Here is a 20,262-nt window from a genome sequence, read left to right on the forward strand (position 1 = left end):
CCCTGTCAGACGGCCTCACTCCCCAGCTGTGACGCTTGCCCTCTGCCTCTTCGGCTCTGTTATTAGCCAGCTGTGAGTCACATTCGGGCATCTGCTGGCTACACAATGGCAAAGCCCACTCTGTCTTAGCCCCTCTCCCCCGTGTCCCAGCCCCCTATCCTTCCCCCTGCTGCCCTCCAATCCTGGGTCACTGCCCCACTTCCACACCGCTCTCTCCAGCTTTTTCTCCATCCATAACCCCGTGATCACCTATTTTCTTCTCCACCAAACACTAACCAAAACCTTCTGGTCCCTGAAGCTCTTTAAAGGGCTGGGACTCTTTAAACTCACGTTATAACGACTCTGCATAACACTGGCTGTGACACTGGAACTATAGCACTGCACTTGGTATCACATGTTGACAAAGTTCAGACATGGTGTATAGGCTGAACAGCAGTGTTAAGGTTACATTTCGATGAGGGAAAGGCAGAATATTTCCCAAAAGAGTGTGTGCTGCTGTCCGCTGTGGGGTGTCCGCAACACTCGAGGCTACAGAGTGAGAAGATCCAGGAGCTGGCCGGGGACATGCTGTGTTACAGCAGAAATCTGTAGGGGGTTACCACTGTAACAAGGATGATGACAGACAGGCTAGACTTATAGTTCAACCACATTCTAGTTTTCAAAAAATGTAGAGCCCCAAGCGTCGTTCCAAAACTACATTTCAAGCTGGCTGAAACAAAATAGAGTGAAGGAGAGGAATGGATATTTGGATTTCGTCCCTGTGGATGAAGGTTAAAAAGGTGTGTGTGTGTGTGTGTGTGTGTGTGTGTGTGTGTGTGTGTGTGTGTGTGTGTGTGTGTGTGTGTGTGTGTGTGTGTCTAAGACTCACCTGCACATAACCTCATGTGTGAGCAGAACTCTGCACATTTCTGGATTCTTGTTTTGTCCCTCATACGCTATTGGCTGAGAGAAGGAAAGAGGTAATAGGACACATTAAGTTTCAAGTAGGCCAAGTTAGACTCTTATTGAAATAGATGGATTAAAATAAAGTTTACAAACCTGTTTAGTGACAGAGTCAATAAGTCGTGCATACAGATCCTGCTCTGTGCGGACCCCTGCAAAAAGAAAATGGCTTTCACAAGTCATTTTAGATATGGCAGAGATTTTACTGGTATTATAATCTCTTGTCCTAAATGCTTTAGTAAAAATGGAAACTGGGAGTCAACGAAAGATGGAGAAGCTCGCCTCTAATTGCAAAATACTACATTACAATTCACGAAGCAACCAAAACTGCTCTCACAATCTTAAACCTGCTCTGACCTTTGAATAAAAAAGTACATAATAATGAAGCTTCTCAAAATAAAATGGAAAGATTTACGGCATCAATCTTTTTTTATCTCAAACTCTGGACCAGCGCTCAGAAAAAGCATTGAACTCGGTCCAGCTAAACATGGAGGAATAAGATTGGCTTGCTGTTCATATTTTCTCTGATGGTTTCTGAGGGGGTTAGAGTTATTTGATGTATGATGATTATCAGTCATGTTCGGCTTTGAGGCCAGAATTTACGAGCGCATTCTCACGGTTTGTCAAACGGTTTGTTTTTTGTTATTTCTCAGTTAACTTCTGACTTATTCCCAAGTTAACACGACCGGATACTAGCTGGTATGTTACCTATCACACACCAACAAGTAAAAAAGCACCTGATCAGTCAGTGAAGGGATTTTATAGTTGACTGTGTCTCTGAGTGAGATACACCTGAACCCTCCGGATGATTCCAAACCTCTGCTGTAAGTCTCAGAAGATACAGAAACAAGATGTAATGAATTGCTTCTTAAGATATGAACGCATTACCCACGTTATTTTTTGTGACTTTGGAGAGTATTGCTTTCAAAATGTGTTCCTCTCATCAAAGTCTCGATTGAGATGCCTTTGATATCGCTTGGGGGAAGGGGATGAGAGGAGGGGATGCAGAGGAAGTGCTTTTGGTGTGTGTGTGTGTGTGTGTGTGTGTGTGTGTGTGTGTGTGTGTGTGTGTATATGGTGGGTGTATGGTGGGTGTTTAAGGGGGTTGCTCTGGAACATGTCTTTTATCTTCTCTCCCACGGGTGCTCCTGCGATGGCAGAGTAGGGCCAGCAGTGGCTCATGGGAACCGAGTTTCTCTGCGTATCCCCCGATCTGATGTGAAAGCACCACGGGGGGTTGGAGTAGTTGGAGGGAATATGGGGGGTGTTGAAGTGGGGGGGGGGAAACATGTACCTCATCTCCCCATACATGCACCCAGAAGTGACTCCTCGCAGAGCTGAACGATGAATTGAACAAACCCAGTGATTAGAGGATGAGGGGAAGGTAATTGATGAGCTCAGAGAGGAGAGGATGTGGAGGAAGATTACTTAAGTGGAGAGGTGTGTGTCAGGTTAGCCCTGATGGTGTCAACTCCTGTAGAGATAAATGAGACAGTGCAAAAGCTCCTACATATACTCTGAGATCTCTGCTTTGACTCACCGTTGCTGTAGAGGAGCTGCAGCTTGTAGTGCGTGCCGTTGTTGGTTTTCTCCCCTGTCTGCTCCTTAGAAAGGGACAGACACACAGACATGCCGTTAAGCACATGTGAAGCACAGATAAGTACAGCTGAGCATCCCCACACAGTGTTAAGCACAGCGAGTCTCTCCTAATCCTGTAGCTCGCCCTTCCCTGACAGCAGCACTGAGATCAGAGGGTTGTAGGCTCAGAGCCCATGTGGGACCTTTCGTTGTGTTCGAGAGCTGAGCGCTTAACCTTGAGCCGGATGTTCTTTGTAGAGGTTGAACTATCATGTCTGATGCAAACTCCTAAAACCCTAAGATCAAATGTAGAGGTCCTCATCGCAACGAGGTAGCCCCGCCATGGTTATATGTGTGCGTGTGTGTGCAAAGTGTGGAAAGTACTGTATGTGAGACTGAGCAGCAGTCGACCTTGACAGAAAAACTTCCTTTCCGCTATCCCTCCCTCCCCCAGGCTCTCCACTAGCCTCTCGCTTCTTCCTTCTCTCCCCCTCTCTGTCTCTTGTTCCCCCTCTTTCTTTCTCTTCTTCTACCTCTACTGGTCTTTCTAAGTGGTCTCAAAGGAATGCTCTCTGGTCCAATAACCCAGGAGGCTGGCATCACGAAGACGAGTGCGAGGGTGGAGGAGAGAGACCGAGAAGGTTGGGGAAGTGGAGAAACTGGGAGACAGTTGCAAGGTGGAAGAAGAAGTAGGGGAAATTAAGATGCATGAAGATAAGTTGGGAAGTAACAGAGCTCCAAACTTAATATCAAACTTAATAAAGTGAGATTGAGGCTGGGAGATAGATGGATGCCTAGCTTCATAAGTTTTGTGAATATACACAGAGGAACATTTATTTCGCCCTGCCATCATTCTACCTTTGCATAATTACAAAGCAAAAACAGATGCCAGGGTAACCATGCAGAAAATGAACTCCTCCACTGCCGTCATATTACTATACGCTGGCCTGGGTGGCACAAAGGGAGCACGCTGACAGCTTTAAGCCCTGGTGTTAGCACTGCCGCCCTCTCCCTCCCTCCCTGCCCATGAAATTCATAGTAAAACTATGTTTGAACTTCAGCTGACAGGACGGTGTCCTCTTGTCTTTCTCACGGGGGAGATGTGTTGCCAGTTTAGCAGGCTCTGGCACCACAAGGCAGAAACATCCATCAACACCAGGCATAAGGCTCTCACTACACTCTTCCTTATTTTGGTCCTGTCCAACCTGAGGAATCCAGCTCACCCCCACAGCAGTATTTAGAGTATGGCAGGGGGGNGGGGGGGGGGGGGAAAGAGACTTTGATGATTAGTTCACTGTATAACTTAACAGGAGCAAGCATAATTTGCATTTTAAAAAGTAGTGATGTCCTCCTAATGAGGCAAGCTGCTAATTAGTCATTAGATATTCTTTTTCAATCCCACATCATCAGCTCATTGAGGGAAGAGCTTGTGTAAACACGTAGCCGTCAGCTGTTCGATATGCTTGGCTATACTGGGGATGGGGAAGATCAAGTTGAGCACCTGGTTACAGCTGAAATACGCTTTAACTAATACAATCTGTGGCTGTTTTTTTAGACGATGCTGCTTCAGATTTATGGTTTGGGGTTTAAAATAACTGTGTAGATGATGAAATGAATTGATTACATCCCAAAATAATAGTCATTAAGACAGACAGGAATCCAGAAACATTAACACACCTTGTCATGCTCAACAAAGTCCACAAACGAAGTCCTCTCCACCTCCACAGGTTGGCCGTGTCTGTCATAGAGAGCCAGGACAAAGTGGAAGAAGTTGGACTTGCGGAGATTTGAGGGCGGCTGCTTCTCAAAGTGAGCTCTTGACAAAGCTACTCCACTGAGGACAAAACAGGGAGACAGTCAGTTACAAAGACATCCACATTGTGTTCAAATGTATTGTAATACACTGATTTGTACTGATAAATACAAGGGTTTTTATATATATATATTAAAAGGACCATTTAACAAAGTAAATCAAAATAATTGAAAACTGGCTTTTTAATAATTAAAAATGAAACAACACAGTTGAGACTTTTCTCTGCTTGCAGTAAATCATGATAACTCAGTTAATATGCACAACAAAACATTTAGATTAATTTGCACTTTCAAGGCAGTTATTAATAATGATTATAATTAACATGAATAAGTCATTTTTTAATAATTAAATTTTCCATTGATTATAACATTTTTAATTTTCCAATGCATAAGGCCTTGATTTTATCATACAATAATCAGGCATATCAATAATTTGCAAAAGAAAAATAATCCAACTAACAATAACCTAAAATGTGGTTACATTTTCCCCATAACTTAAAGTCTACTTTACTTGTTTAGAAGAAACTGGTGGGGCACGGAAATACAAGGCAAGAGGAAAAACAATAAAATCTAAACTTAAACTGAGAAATAAAATATACACAATAAAATCAACACTTCTGACTTCAACATTAATGGAGCAGCATCATGGTTGAAATGTAAAGTTTTTAATAGGCTGCAGACTGTTAAAGTTAAATAACTTTAATATGTATGCATATTGCGTGGAAGTCTGCACAGAGTCGACTCTGTAAATTCGACTTCGGTCTTATTCAAAATGAATCAAAAATAAATCAAAACTTCAGTAGTCTATGGATTTTTTCATGGCAACCTTAATTGTTTCTTATTAGAAATAATACACTTTGCCCAATAGCGAGATCTTTTGATAAATCATTACAACCGTGATATTTCAAACAAGCCCAAATCTTCAGGTTCAATACAATACAAAGTATCGTTTTAATAGCGCCGTTGTTTTATCAGTAATTATTATCTATATTCTATGAGGAATTATGTATTATGGAAATTTACTTTTCGGACCCTACATTTTATCCTGTTTTCTAAACTTTGCACACAATCGGGAATGAGTGCACTGATGTATGTGTTGGTAAAGAAATGGAAAAACTAACGATGTTGATTCAACATCTGGTGGATGTTGAAAATAAATGTTTTTTTAACAATAGAAATACTGTAACTTCTGCAAAGGATGAATCATAAATGTCATCTGTGTGGGCGATGAAGTGTTCTTTCAGTTTATGAATTACTTAGCTGGTCTGGGGAAATACATTTGGCAAAGTCAGGTTTTCATAAATGGTGGTAAATTATTTGTTCTATTAAATATGTTGACCTTTTACACTAGAGTAATTATATGATGTAATGCACCTTGTGTGACTTTATATTGAAGTAGTGCTGATTAGACCCTCTTAGTTTTACGTGTTTATATGGTTGCCCTGTTATGTAGGCTACATAACATTTATTAACTCTAAAATAATAATAATCATATTAGATTCTTTAGACATATTTAAAGACGTGTTATGAGTTGGGGGCAAATAGTTTAAAGAGGACTCCTGTCATATTTGGCAACAAGTAGTTTGCAGGTCTTTCCTGACAGGTCGACTCTTAATGAGTTAAATGTTTACACACTGTAACTACACTGGGCTCCTGCTGATTGCTAAAATAAATGTTCTCATGTAACTGATGTAACGATCTGGTGAGAAGGTAATGTCAATAGATCAGCTGTACTGTACCTTTGCGCCGCTAAATTAGCATCCACCACGCCGACATTACGCACCCACGACCGGATTGGATCCATCTCTTCAAGACTTCTCTCTTTTAATCCGCTCACTTCTCGTATCAGATGCTCCTGGATGCCAAACATTTAAGCCCTTGCCTGCGCGTTTCGGTGCACTTCTTTCAATTTACACAAAACACCAAGAGTTGGAGAGCTAAAGCACTTTGGCAAACAACAGAAGGTCCACCCCAAGTCGCTGCGCTCCTCCAGAGATTTAAAAAAAAACAAATGACAGATGCTGTGTGGTGTTCTTTCAGAAACGCCTCAGATAATGATCCACGCTAACTTTCTTTTAAGGCTGAAACGAAGATAATAGATATATTCCACCTCTAATTGAAAGCATTGTCCAAGCGCAAGTCTTCAGCGTCACTTCGAGCGCAAATGGTCACCTGCTCGGTGGCTCCTCACACACTGCAGAGCGACTCAGAATATTCAGTCAATACGTGTGTGCAGAAAGTCTTCCTTTGTCAGAGGGCCAGATCGGATCAAAACAGTTGATCCGAGGGCCAGGAAGCTTGCAGTGAACCGCTGTCTTGAAGCATGAATGAGACCCTCTGCCGGGATAGAGCTGGAGGAGGGGCCTTAGTGCCATATGGGGGACCGATTGTTGAAATGGATGCTCTCATTGGTGTAAAGTGCATCCGTTGTTTGGACTTCTGCCAGATTCAGCATCCAACCAGTGACTCTTGAGGCAAAGTTTTCACTCATTAAGTTTGGCCGGGTTGATGATGAAGGAAAAACACACAATTGGGCACATTTGAAGCATACACTTCTCAAATATGTTGAGAAATGTATCTGTGGTGTGACAAATATAGACATGAGCGAGTTTCTTTGTAGGTGTGATGATAAAGGGGGGTCTGCAATCAATATTATTCAACCTCCACATTGTAGACAAATACTAAAAGTGATAGGGTTTTATACTTGTGTTGTACTTGTTTTTTTTGTACTTTTTTGTGTATCTATGAATGTGTTTATAAAAGCCACACTTTAAACGTTGGTTTCAATTATTCTGTACATGCTGCCCTGAATGGTCGCTACAGCAAATCCTGTTAGGTCTGTTCATTCAAGTCAAAATCTAACACAAGTGCGCTCTCGACAGGCGCGCATTCAGCAGCTCCACCGTCTGCTCCTTTGAACCAGTGATTCCGCTGAGGAGCATCGCATCAGTGTCAGCCGCAACAATGGCCGTCTGGTTGGTCCATCAATCACCGCACAGCCCAGTGCTGCGCTCTGATTGGACCCTGACAGAGCCCGAACTGAGTTCTCAATCAATACAAAAGACTGGCTTATCAACAGTGGTGTAAAAGTAGATGTACTCAAGTTAAGTACAATTTTGAGGGACCTTTACTTTACTTGAGAATTTCAATGTTGTGCAACTTTGTAATTATACTCCATATTTCAAAGGTAATTTCTGTGCTTTTACTCCACTACATTTATTATATATTTGGTTTCTTTGCAGATTTTGTTTAATGATGTGAAATAGTTTCAACACTTAAATAATACTTTAGTTACACCTGGAGTTACCCTTACAAACTACCCTGCAGTATACAAAGGAATTCAAATTAGCTGAACATTTACCATTTGATAAACATTTTTAATACATCAATAATTATAATCAAAACATATTATATATATTATTCTGAAATGGGCAAATCTGCATAGGCCTACTTTTACTTTGTGTTACTTTAAGTATATTTTAATGCCAACACTTTTCTACTTTTAATTGAGAAAGTGCAAGATCTGAGTAGGAACCCACAGAGGTCTTGAAATCAGTTCAAAAATAACGATGTTAAAGAGAGGCTTCCTAAAGTGTTTTTTTGTAAGGTAGGCTATCTTTAGCATATAACAAAATGTGTTGATGTTATAAAAAGTATGTTGAGTTATTTTTGATAAAGTGTGGAGTTTCTTTAGCACGCTGATTTGGGTAATTTCAGGATAAGCAGAAATAAACCTAAATAAAGTAAAAGCCCTAGTTCTTGACATTATTAATTGATAATAATGTAATTCAAAAAAATGTTTTTGTTTGGGCCCAACAAAATAAAAATAAATAGGCTATACCATGTTTTTGAGCTTTTATTTTTGCAGACTAAAAATTAATTTCCGCTTCTGTTCATCTGGCGTTGAAAAGGAAAGTTCATCCCCTGGTCCTTTGGCCCTTACCGATACTATTGTCTAAGGGTGGAGTTTGTGCGCCCGGACAATGAATGTAAATCTCCCCCCTTTGGATCCCGCCTCAACCCACCATCTGCCAGCGCGGGACAAAGTCAGATGTTCCCCCAATTATGAGAGCAGTCTTGGGGAATCCTGCCGAGTCTGCGCCCCGTCTCCGTGTCCCTCACACACTTCCCCACACATGATTGACAGCTCTACTTAACCATGAACAATCTGTATATGATGACACACTTTAATACAAATTCCTCTACTGAAATGCAAAGAGACGCGATCTAGGTTATCGGTGGTTGGGCTGTCTCCTGTATGAGAAGCAACATTGAATAAACTCGGTTGATGCTCAAAAACTCAGGTAATCAACCCAGAAAGCTTGAATGTTTGCAAGAAATCAAGGCTTCTGCAGACTCGAATTCACACAAAGAGAAAATATGAATTACAAACTTGGACTGACTTTTCATTGCTAATGTTGGGTGGTGCCAGACTTCCAACACATCAATCACCTGAGTCATCAAACACATTTGAGTTGTCATATTAATTATGATCAAACAGGTTTATGTGCCATCACATAAGAATGCTTTGTTAACTCATCTCATATAATTTGTTGGCCTATAATGAACCCACATAGCCTATTATTACCTGCGTTTATTTGGCCTGTATTGGAACGCTTGATCTCGTTTGCAAAAAAATGCATTAATCACAATCCTTTAATAGATTGTGTTTAAAATGTGTTCTCCCATATCTCATAAACGTAGCCTATATTTGCTTATATAATATTGGTTCAAATCGTGTTGCTTGCGAAACTGAAGCTGGCTGGAAGTTGTACATGTTTGGCAGATTAAACAGATCAAGTCTCGTCCTATTATTTGCATTATGTGTGTTTTGTGATGTGTTTCTGCAGCTCAGCCCCACAGGTGCGCCAGGCTCGGCCGTGATTATCATCCCCACCCGCAGGACTGCTGTCTGAATGTGGGGCTTTTCTAAATTGCTGGAGCGGAGAGTCGGGGCGAAAATGGGGGATTAGTCAAACCACAAACGTCTTTCTAATCAATTTAACCCGCTGAGACGGTCAGCCCGTGTGTTTTAGGGAGGAGGTGAGGGGGGAATCAGTGACTGCTAAACCAAACAATGGGGTATCGTGTGCCGCTCGTCCTGCCCAGCATTCCCCTGCTCCCATGGGACACCCGGAGCCACTCTGTGTGGATGGCACTGTGTCCACGGAGGTCAGAAGGGGCGTGGCATGTGTGTGTGTGTGTGTGTGTGTGTGTGTGTGTGTGTGTGTGTGTGTGTGTGTGTGTGTGTGTGTGTGTGTGTGTGTGTGTGTGTGTGGGTGGGTGTGTGTGTGTGTGTGTGCGCACATGTGCGTGTGTGCGTGCGTGTGGAGACGCAGCAGCTGGTTTCCGTCCTCCTAGAAAAAAACAGAGCTAATGCGACCCACCACGTCTCCCATCGATCGCCATATATTGCGCTGCTTTTTTTTTGTTTACTTATTTAGGATTTAAGCATGCAGGTCCCCCGGGGAGTGTCGGAATCCCCAATTAAAGCAGAGTGACCACCTTTAGCCTCATTTCTTCAGTATCAAAAAAATCTTCTGCTCCAAACATTTAAATTAATCTTTATAAACGCCCTGTTGTGATTTGGAGTAAAACCATTTCCTTTAAGAACAAATTGCAATACGGAAACAAAGCACATAGCAGGCTTTTTAAGAATAATACATAGCAAGTTTTAAAGCCAGTTGTTGATTATGAGTCTATTGTGCTTTTCCAGTTTTATAAAACTTGATATATTTGTACTCTGTTGAATTGGGTGTAATACATCTTTAGTTCTCCTTTTGAATTACAATCTTTCACCTTCACTGCAGACACTTCAAATCCATTTCACTCACAGTGAGTGAGTAAGGTATTTCTTTACAGCCCACCAAAATACTCCTGTGGTTTAACAATTGTCTGACAAAAACACAACTTCTTAAATATATTAAATTACATATCTTTAACTAATATCATAATAACTTTGCTTTGGAAAAAGGGATTGCATTGACCTCCTGCTGAGGAAAGATAACTTAAAAACTGGACTGAGTCTTGATAGTCCATGTGTAAGTGTTTAGAGGGAATCAAGTTGTTAAATGTATTTATTGTAGATACAACATAAATAAATATCCATTCCATTTACTTTATTTACTCTAATGGAAAGTATTAAAACTGAATTTGTTCAAAGCACAGATTAAACTTTGTGAGCTATTTAGATGTTTTGCTTTATGTGTCAAGAAGCTCTGGTTTATTTTAAGAACCATTAAGTCTATTAGCAGAGCAGAAACGTACTAAAACCACCACAGGTTGTGTCTGCTTTCTTTAAAAGATTGTATGTCAATGCCATCTACTGGTCTGGTTAAGAATATCATCAACTGTGTTTTAGGCAAACACATACCATCTCCTGAAGTCTCTGTCATTATAAATATCATTCGTAGGCAGGGTTCAATGTGTACAATTATCATTTATTAACATTCATTGTAAAGTGACTTGCACTATTACAGCAGTTGTAGCATTTTTTAAACATAACATGACATTAGCATTCATTCAATAGATATTCTCAAGAGACAAAGGTCATTTTGAAGAGAAAATAAAATGATTAAATCAAAAATAAAATAAGAAAAAATGTCACAGATCAAGTCAAGTAGTTTTCACATTGTTTTTCATCAGGGCAGGTATTACTGAATTATAAATAGTCCTTCATTCAATACAAAAGCTTTTAGATAATCAATTAATGCAACCTTTTTTGTGCTGTTCGGTCAGTAGGGCCACAACAACAAAAAAGTTAGATTAGTTAGTTATAAGTAGAAAACTATAATTACTTCAACTAACTCTCAGGACAGCTCTGCTTCACTTGAACCTCTGAAAATGTAAAATCTGAAAATGTAAGGCTTGTCCTGCCTTGGATTTCGGTGCAATTCAGTAAAACCACAATAGAAAATGGAAAGGTGTATTATATCATCCACCGGCAACATTTAAGGACTTCATATAGGACCACATTTTTGCAGTCATTTTGGGATGTCATGGGTCTACAGCTGAAGAACATTTGTTTACTCAGTAAACAGAAAATGCCCTGAGAAGGAACTGTCAGCGGTCAGACCGCCGGTGACACCATAGTCAGACACAAGATAGACCTTGTCCCACTTCTCAAGCTTGATGATCATGCTGCCACTTGCTGTGATGTAACCGCTCTGCTTGGTGGTGAATGAGTGCAGAACCCTTTTTCCATTGCGCATCAGATCCAAAGTGGCCTCACGGTTGTAAACGGTGGCGTGAAACTGAAACTCATAAACACCCGGATACTCACACGTAAAATACCCAGTTTTGCTGTCATAGCTTTTCTGTCCATTGTAGATGACATCGGAAAATTTCAAGGGTCCGCCGGCTTTGAGGAGGTTACCGAGTCTCATGGAGAAGGCAGAATTAAACATGGTGCCTGGAGGCCCGGGGGGTCCAGCGGGTCCAGAAAGGCCGGTCAGACCACGGGTGCCTCGGCGTCCTGTAAAAAACAGACATGAGTACAATTATACCAACAGGACCTTTCCATACAACCATTTTAAAGTTATAATTCTAAACGTAGGGTAAAAATGCATGAGCTGTAGTTTTACCTGCGGATCCATTTTGGTTAGATCCTGGGTAATAAAAAGGGGAAACAGTCAGTATTTTTCAACGATTATAATGTTGGCACTGATCTTGTTTAGTTTACTGTGTCAGATTTCAGGACAAATACTAACCATCATCCTTCCATGCATCGAGGTCAAAAGCTTCGATGTTCGCACATGGGGCATAACCTGATCCTCGAGGACGGTACTGGAAAGGTTTTTCTGGGACTTCAGTTATACCAGAGTTGTCACAGATGATTCGGGCAAGTGACGTGTTTTTCAGTGACTCCCTTTGGGCCTCAGTGAACACTCCATCGTTCTCCCACCAAAGTCTGAAATTGGACAATTTGTTAAAATACAACGATATTGAATGTAAAAAGGAATAACAACACATACCATTTTCCACATTGTGAGCAATGTCAGTTGTGTAACATACCGGTCTCCCTTGCGAATCTTCTCAAACTGAGTGGCAATCAGGCAGGCAAAGAGAGGTCCCACTCTTCCTCCAGGGACAAAGGGCTCAGCCACTCCTCCAAGCCACACATCGATGTTTTCAGGTGTTCCATAGAGACCCATAAGTTTGGTGGCCAGAACCGTGTTGTTTAACACTTCAGCCAGCTCTATCAGGTTACCTGGCTGTGAAAGCCCACAGAACTTGCGCCATTTGTTGTAGCCTATAAGGAAGTACACAGCGTTAAATTGTTGCCATGTTTTAGGTGTGCAATCTTTAATACCTGCAGGAACAATTATTTTATACCTAAACAATACATAGGTATAACAACTAAATTACCAGAGATTCCATGGTCTCTGCCTCTCTGCATGTTAAGGGCAGCCAGATCCAAAGCCAACGTGTTGGTGAATTTGAAAAGCCTGTCCCTTAGCTCTTCAGGCATCATTTGATCCTGCGTGTTCAGCTTGGCCTTACTACCCACAAGGCCCCTCAGGATTGGGTCCAGACCACCTGAGGAACACAACAGATCATTTAGGGTCTAAACTCATTCTCTGATTAGGTAACAACAAACAAGTTAAAGATCTTGGCCAAACCTTCAAAGATGATCCTCCACGGTGTGAAGAAGGCTCTGTGAAGCATAGGGCTGGGGTATGTGGGGTGTTCAACGAATTGCTCATTCAAACGAGGCATAACAGGCGGAATCATCAGGTGAGCAAATCGGTAAGCAGCAGTAGCAAACACATTAGAGATGCTGGGGTCAACACTGTCATCATAACCAGGGTAGGTGGACAGCTGGTTGGCCATGAAGTCTGGACCAACAATGTGAGCCAAGTAGTCTCTGAAAGTGATCACCTGAAAGACAGAAAACATTTGAATGAACCATGCATAATAACGATCACTTAAATCGTCATTGAAACTTTTTTGTAAGCGATTCAGCTAAACCAATTCCTAACCTGGAAATATGCTCCCATGATTTTGCGAGCCTCTTGGTAGAGCCTTTCTCCGTCCCAGTGAGGATTCAGCTGTGCCAGAACACGGGCCAGCCGATTGTGCTCACGCAAAAACAGAGTGTGTAAAGTGGTCAACGCAATGTTTTCATTGGAACGCTCATCACCTTAAAAGTTGGATAAAATGGGAGAAAAAGAGCTGTCAGCCCTGTGCAATGCTTGGAATGATCTAACACGTTAAACATTTGTACATCAGTGTATTTGCTGCCACTCACCAGCCTGAAAGCAGGGCACCTCCTCTGCATTAACATCATTAGTCATTCGAGCTCGGTTGGCACAAATGTTGGACACCATGTCGGAGAAGGGCAGGAGCTCACGGCCGTCGTCATTGTACATTTCGTTGACCCTCATCAGGCCTTCATTTGAACTGAGATCCCGAAGTGAGAGAGCTTTGCTAGGATCTGAACCATACACCTGACCTACATCAATGAAAGCTGTAAGAGCGTTCATCTGCTGACGGGTGGTGCTGGAACCAAAGATGTGGCCCGTTTGTCCAGAACCACAACCTGCGGCCGATCGGAAGAAAGGCATGCACTCTGCATCTTCGCCAAAGCGCCGGTCGTTGCTAGGAATCTGTTGGGAAGACGAGAAGAAGTTAGCATTCAATGTGTGTGTGTGTGTGTGTGTGTGTGTGTGTGTGTGTGTGTGTGTGTGTGTGTGTGTGTGTGTGTGTGTGTGTGTGTGTGTGTGTGTGTGTGTGTGTGTGTGTGTGTGTGTGTGTGTGTGTAGAGAGGCACATTTAATGCTGGATAAGACAGACAAAGACAGCGTTCAAGATTTACAATTATTTCAGTTCAGTTTAAATTCAATGATGTCTGTTTTTTTGTAATGACACTGACCTTAATGGGGAAGCAGGGCTCTGAACGATCACAGCTCTCGTCACAGTCAATCCCGTTGTTGAATGAGCGGATAACAGGCGAGTGAGGGGTGAAGGTCAGGTCGTGGTCCATCCACTGGCCAAAGATGGTCACCATGAAAGTGTAGAGTGGATCGCTTGTCACTTCATCGTTTCCTGTTGCCAGAATTCGGTTGGACACTTCCAATACCTGAAGACACAATGTAGACAGTGAGCACCTTGTAGTACTACATTCATCTTTTTTTCATTGTCATTGACCATATGTTAAGGTTTCTTACCAATGGCAGATAGTGATTGTCGATAGTCTTATTATCCCAGCCTCTTGGTTTATAAGTACTCTCCTCGTACTCAGCAGGGAGCCAGCGGGTGAAAGGTGTATTGGAGGAGCCAAAAAGGAGGTGTTCCCTATATTCAAGAAATAATAAATGAATTAGTGCTCATCTTTTCTTTCTTTTTTGTATTTATTTAATAAAAATGATAGGTGGGAAACCTAGACAGCTGCTTACAACCAATGCATAAAATAACATGAAAACAAAAACAGAATCAAACTACTCATGAGTTAGTAGTAAATGGAAGCTATATGTGCAGTTGTCCACACAGTCAGGGAAATTAAATGTAAGGTTTCTATTTAATAGTTGACTCACTGGTTGTTGCAGGTGCTGCCTGCTGTGCGATACGGCGAATAGAAACTCGCCGCGCAGGAAGGGGACCGATGTCGCGGGGAGCAGCCTGTCAGATTAGCGATGACCCCCAGAGTCTCCTCAGGGATCAGATCTAAATTAAGTAAGAAACATTAGCGACTCAGCTGCAGAGGTGGGAAAAGTTCTCAGATCTTGTAGTAATCTACAAGTTAAAGTTCTCCAATAAAAATGTGTAAAGTAAAAGTAGCAAAGTGTTTGCATCAAAATGTACTTCAAAAGTATAAGTTCTCATTATGCAGATTGGCCCATTTCAGAATACTGTACATGTTTTGTTTATTTATTGATGCATTCATGTGTCTATCAAAGATGGTTGAGGTGCAGCTGTTTTAATAACGTTGGTCTTCAGGGTAGCTTGTGAATTAATTTACTCCAGGTATAACTAAAGTTTATTTAAGTGTTTATTACATTTCACATCATTAATCAAAATCTGAAAACAGTGACTAAATATATTTGTAAAATGTAAAGTAGTAAAAATACACGATTTACTTCTGAATTGCAGTGGAGTAGAAGTACAATGTATAGCCAAACATTGATATACTCAAATAAAGTACCAAAAAATGTTACTTAAGTACAGTGAGTAAGTCTACTACTTCAATAATAATAACAATAATAATAATAATTCTAATAATAATAATAATAATAATAATAATACATCGGATATAGCGCTTTTCCTAATGCTCAAATACCTTTTAAATAAAATCAGAACAGAAACAATGCAAAGAAAACAAAAAACCTAACGATATACAGATGTTTCAAAGGAAAGTGACGGGGAGCTGTAAATGTTGCACACCTGTGGCATTGATGGAGCGTCTTCGTCGTCTGTTCAAAGATTTCTGGATCAGCTCCACGGCGTAATGCATGTAGTCTGCAGCGCGCACTGCATTTCGGGTCATCCCAACAGGCTGCTTCAACGTCCGAAGGATGTCTGAGGGACTCACCGCATTCCGCCTCACGCGTGCAATGCTCCTGTGTGGTGAGCAGAGACAACATTGATGAATTCATACATTAATAGGAATACCTTCGATTTAGTTCTTCAAAAAGGTTTGTACACTCACACTTTTCTGGAGTATTCGTAAGCTGAGTCAACATTGGCCTTGGCTGCGATCACAATTCTCTCAATCTCATCTCTGCTCAAATGCGATTCTGAAATGCCACATCAAAGACTTTTACAAGATATATTTGTGATGCAATACTGTAACATAACACTTAAACATTTGAACTGAGATAATCATTTCTGAATCAAGTTTATGTATATAGCACCTTTCAACACAAGGTAATTCAAAGTGTTTTACAAAAATGAAAAATATTAGGAGCATTAAGAAATAGTGTAGCGGAACACATTATAAAATGACATTTAAAAACTGTCATTATAAAGAGAAGGAGGATAAAATAAACATTAAACAAGCAAATAACACAGGTGTATAAAAAACATTAATAAAAGCTATGTAACCTATGAATAGTTACATTGAAAGCAGCGGCAGAAAGAAAAGTCTTGATCTAAAAAAAGTACAATAAGTCAAATATTTAAATATATCTTAGTGGCTTTTGTAAGCAAGAGGAAGGTGGAAGCACTCACCAGCATTCACCTTGCATTGCAAGCTAAGGTAAAGCCCTGCAGCCAACAAGCACAGAAAACCCTTCATTGCTGCAAAAAAGACAAATATTATCCAGTCTGTGAAGCAAGAGATGCAAATCTTCAGCCACTCTCAGAAGTGTGTGCTGCATGTAAATTGGCGGACAATTTATAGCCGGTGTGTCGCTTCATTACCGCCCATTTGTTGTCCGGAATTCCCATCTTTTCTTCCGCGTTCTCACTCAGCATCCCTGTTGAGCAACTTCAAGTCTGCCAATTAATGACGATCAGCGAAAGAAACAACCCTCGCACGAAACACTGTCAATCTAAAAATCAATGTAAATCAAAGATGCATGCTTTCACCGTGTTATGAATCTTGTTTTTCACAGAAGAACAGAAACTCTTAGGGATAGTTAACCCGAGAAAAAAACGTTTTCACACATATTACACATTTTGCGTTGTCATTTATTCGTCAATAATCATTTTTGACCGTGAATAAATGTCTTGTTCATATTTATTTGTAAATTCTGCATACATTTATAATATAATACTTATGGATTAGAGAGCTGCAGCGCTTCACTTAAAAAAATTATATTCTGAAAATGCTCTCCCTCTTAGCCTAATGTGTTACGTTACAGTTTTTCCATAACACAAAGTTACATTCCCAAATTCTGGATTGTTAATTTGAATTTTTACTGTGTTGTTGTGTCTATTTCTTTCAAGCTAATTTCTTGTTTCGAGTTTTGAGTATTTATTAAAAACATTTTTGAAAAGTGCTTTGTGATTAGGCCTATTATGTGAGTCTCGTCCTACAGATAAAGGTCGACACGATAACGCATTCCACTATGGTATGTAAGTCGATTACGGTAAAAAATTAGTTTAAGGAAGTTAATCGTGACGTAACATTCAAATTCCTGAAACTCCAAGGATACGGTGGCTGCATTTTTGACATGCCATTGAAACTCAGCATTGCGATTCCTGCCAAACGAAAACATCTTCCTGGACCAATGCTGAAAAAAAGGGTCTGATGTCGTCCTATAGACCCGTGAAATAATTAACAATAGCTTATGTCTACCAGCACCGGAGCATTGGATAACAGCTCCTTTAATAACCCGCTAATGTCCAAGCTTTTCAATATGATGACAACTTTTAAGACGATCTCAGCTTTTGAATAAACGCAAATTAATGTGTGCTTCCTTTTAACTTGCGCAGCTTTCTGCACAATAGGGGAACATTACTTTTTGTATTACATTTGGATATTAAACGCAATTTTGGGGGGGGGGGTTGCTGTATATCGATGTGTTGTTGGTGCACAAACACGCACGCAGACACACACACACACACACACACACACACACACACACACACACAATGATTACTTGTTCTTATCATCTCAACAGATTCCCAGCCGATACCCTCTGCTTTGGGGGAGAAACAGAAGACTGTACTTATTTCTTTGGATTTATTTGTGCTTTAAGAATTAGAATTCTCATTGTGATGGTAAGCACTAATCCCTATCTGCTATAGGCTAATTAGGTTTGTGGGCGAGTCTCGTGTTTCACCCTTATTAGTAGTAATACCCGTGCATGTCATCAAGTCAAATCTCTACTAACAGAAGCAGCCAGTTGACCTCATTGGAGTCAGAGATCACACATCAGATTGACAATTAATGTACTTTAATAGCAAGCTAAACCACATACCTTGGCCTTTGGTAACCCAGGTGTGTCCATCTTTAAAAGTATGTTGCCCTTTGTTTAAATTATTGAACTTGAGCCGGACTATCTTTGATAGGTTTCTGGCATTTTATCAACATATAGTCATTAGCACGAAAAGGATTACAAATTGGCTCAACAGGTTGTTTCTCCGTTCATTCCTCCATGAGTAATGCTCCTGTACGCCATGGAGATGTCAGATCATTAAGCACTGAGATAATATAGTGACACACGACCTGCAATATTTCATACTTCCCTTTGAGCAGTTAGATTTTCTTTTCATTAGCAGTTCACACTCATAGGCCGAGTCCACTGCAAACTTTAATCACAATCTCTTTAAATGTTGATGTCTTGTAAACTCCTGAAGCTATAATGCAGGTAATTCAGGTGAACAATATCACTGAAAACCTTGCTGTAGGAACTGTTATGTCATGTTAAATGTTCTTCTGTGAACACCTTATTCAGCTTTATTTAAATAACTAAATAGACATTCGCAAGTGTGAATAATAAAGCTTTAACACATGCAGCTCAAAGTGCTTCACAAAATGACACATCACAAGTTAAAAACAAACAACAAGAAATTCCCCTCAGATCATCTGCCAAGAACTTTAAAGGTGCATCAAAAATAACATCTGATCAGGCCAAGAGAAAGAAGGAGGTAAAACGTAACAAAAATAACATCTGATCAGGCCAAGAGACACAACAAATATTTAACAAAAATAAAAGAAACTCGTAAAATCATAATGTTCTGCTTGTTTTTGCAAAGATCACATGCACTGGAAAGCTGAAAAGTTGACTTTGATTAAATGTATTACGTCAACACATTTCATATCACTATTAGTTTAGTTGAAAGCAATAATATTACTTTGAACCTAATATTGTGTATTTCAACTTAATATTATTGCTTTCAACTAACCTTATACAGTTATGTGAAATCTGCTGTCAAGTAACATTTAATCAAAGTCAACGTTTCAGTTTTTTCAGTGCAGCCAGCATTGACATAATCATATTTTCTATCAAATATAATTTGTCATATTTTCTAATCATGATAAACAAACATTTACAGTTTTGTATAGATTTAAATATCTTTGCGAATTTATTTTATAGATATGTATTTTACTGAACTATTCAATTCAGCATTGCCTCGAACATGATGTGCATAGTCTCCGATTGTTTGACTGTTTAAAAAAGAAAATCACTGTAATACACCTGAACTAACCTGAATATTTTTGTTTGAATGATGCTCAGTTTAGCCATTAGCGCATCTCTGAAAAATGTAAACAGGGGAAGACAGACTTTTTTGGCAACTGCACCGATTAAAATAAAAATGTAGCCTATTTATTTTTGCGCTGCACTGTAACGTTCATTCTCATGTTTTATCACATTTAGATCCGGGGTGTCAAACTCAAATACACAGTGGGCTAACATTTAAAAATCGGTACTAGTCGAGGGCCGGACTGGTTCAATGTTTATTGCAAAACTTATTGAAATAACTTATTGCACATATTAAACCTGGAACTAAGAAGCTTAAATAATTGCTTATTAAATTGCAAACATTAAACATTAAATAATCAGTTGCATTCATTTCTTATGGCTCTATCTGCAGCTTTTCCAGAGTCATTTCTTATGATTACATTTTTCCACAGGCCAACAACAGCTTCAAAAAAACTATTTCCCTCAAAGAAAAAACCAAACATGCCCTGTTGTCGCAAGTAACAAAATGCAGAAGGAAACATCCATTAAACTCAGGTTGCTGCTCTGTGATGGTAGTTCAAGCCAGATACTTGGCGTCTCATCTTGGGTGGAAGTTCATCAATGTTTGGGGTCAGGCTCTGAGCTGAGGAGACCCTCAGGATTGAATGAAGGTGTGCGTGCAATATACCGGCGGGCCAGATCTAATAGGAATTAGAAAGCTATATTTAGCCTTCTCGTTTAGTTCTGCTCATTGCAAGTTAACCGGCAAAAAAAAGAAGGTTCAGGAACCATAGGCAGAAGTGACTTGGCATCCATTCAGGCAGGTGGCCTTTCTGGTTTTGTTAATTGACTGCATGAC

At 40.3% G+C, this 20,262-nt stretch overlaps 2 protein-coding genes across 3 annotated transcripts in view; both read right to left on the minus strand.

Moving 5' to 3' along the window:
• Window positions 1-6,639, minus strand: part of ebf2 (EBF transcription factor 2) — a 29,829-nt gene extending 23,190 nt beyond the window's left edge. For both annotated transcript variants that reach the window (XM_010766713.1, XM_010766712.1), the window contains exons 1-5: window positions 6,072-6,639; window positions 4,198-4,354; window positions 2,483-2,546; window positions 1,039-1,094; window positions 869-942 (exon numbers count right to left, since the gene is read on the minus strand). In XM_010766713.1, the coding sequence (XP_010765015.1) occupies window positions 869-942; window positions 1,039-1,094; window positions 2,483-2,546; window positions 4,198-4,354; window positions 6,072-6,202 (482 nt within the window). In that variant the 5' untranslated portion in view covers window positions 6,203-6,639. The remainder of the gene's footprint in view (window positions 1-868; window positions 943-1,038; window positions 1,095-2,482; window positions 2,547-4,197; window positions 4,355-6,071) is intronic.
• Window positions 6,640-10,757: 4,118 nt separating this feature from the next.
• On the minus strand, window positions 10,758-16,615 carry LOC104941587 (eosinophil peroxidase-like). The gene is made up of 14 exons (XM_010766714.1): window positions 16,501-16,615; window positions 15,980-16,067; window positions 15,715-15,890; window positions 14,868-14,997; window positions 14,502-14,628; window positions 14,207-14,413; window positions 13,583-13,940; window positions 13,314-13,474; window positions 12,954-13,212; window positions 12,700-12,870; window positions 12,346-12,583; window positions 12,042-12,241; window positions 11,916-11,939; window positions 10,758-11,806 (listed from the first exon to the last, which is right to left on the minus strand). Exons 1-14 carry the CDS (start codon window positions 16,565-16,567, stop codon window positions 11,358-11,360), a joined length of 2,655 nt encoding a protein of 884 aa, XP_010765016.1. The 5' UTR covers window positions 16,568-16,615; the 3' UTR covers window positions 10,758-11,357.
• Window positions 16,616-20,262: the final 3,647 nt, after the last annotated feature.

The sequence above is a fragment of the Notothenia coriiceps genome, unplaced genomic scaffold (assembly GCF_000735185.1).
Source record: "Notothenia coriiceps isolate Sejong01 unplaced genomic scaffold, NC01 NC01_scaffold00003522, whole genome shotgun sequence".
NCBI classification, from domain to species: domain Eukaryota; kingdom Metazoa; phylum Chordata; class Actinopteri; order Perciformes; family Nototheniidae; genus Notothenia; species Notothenia coriiceps.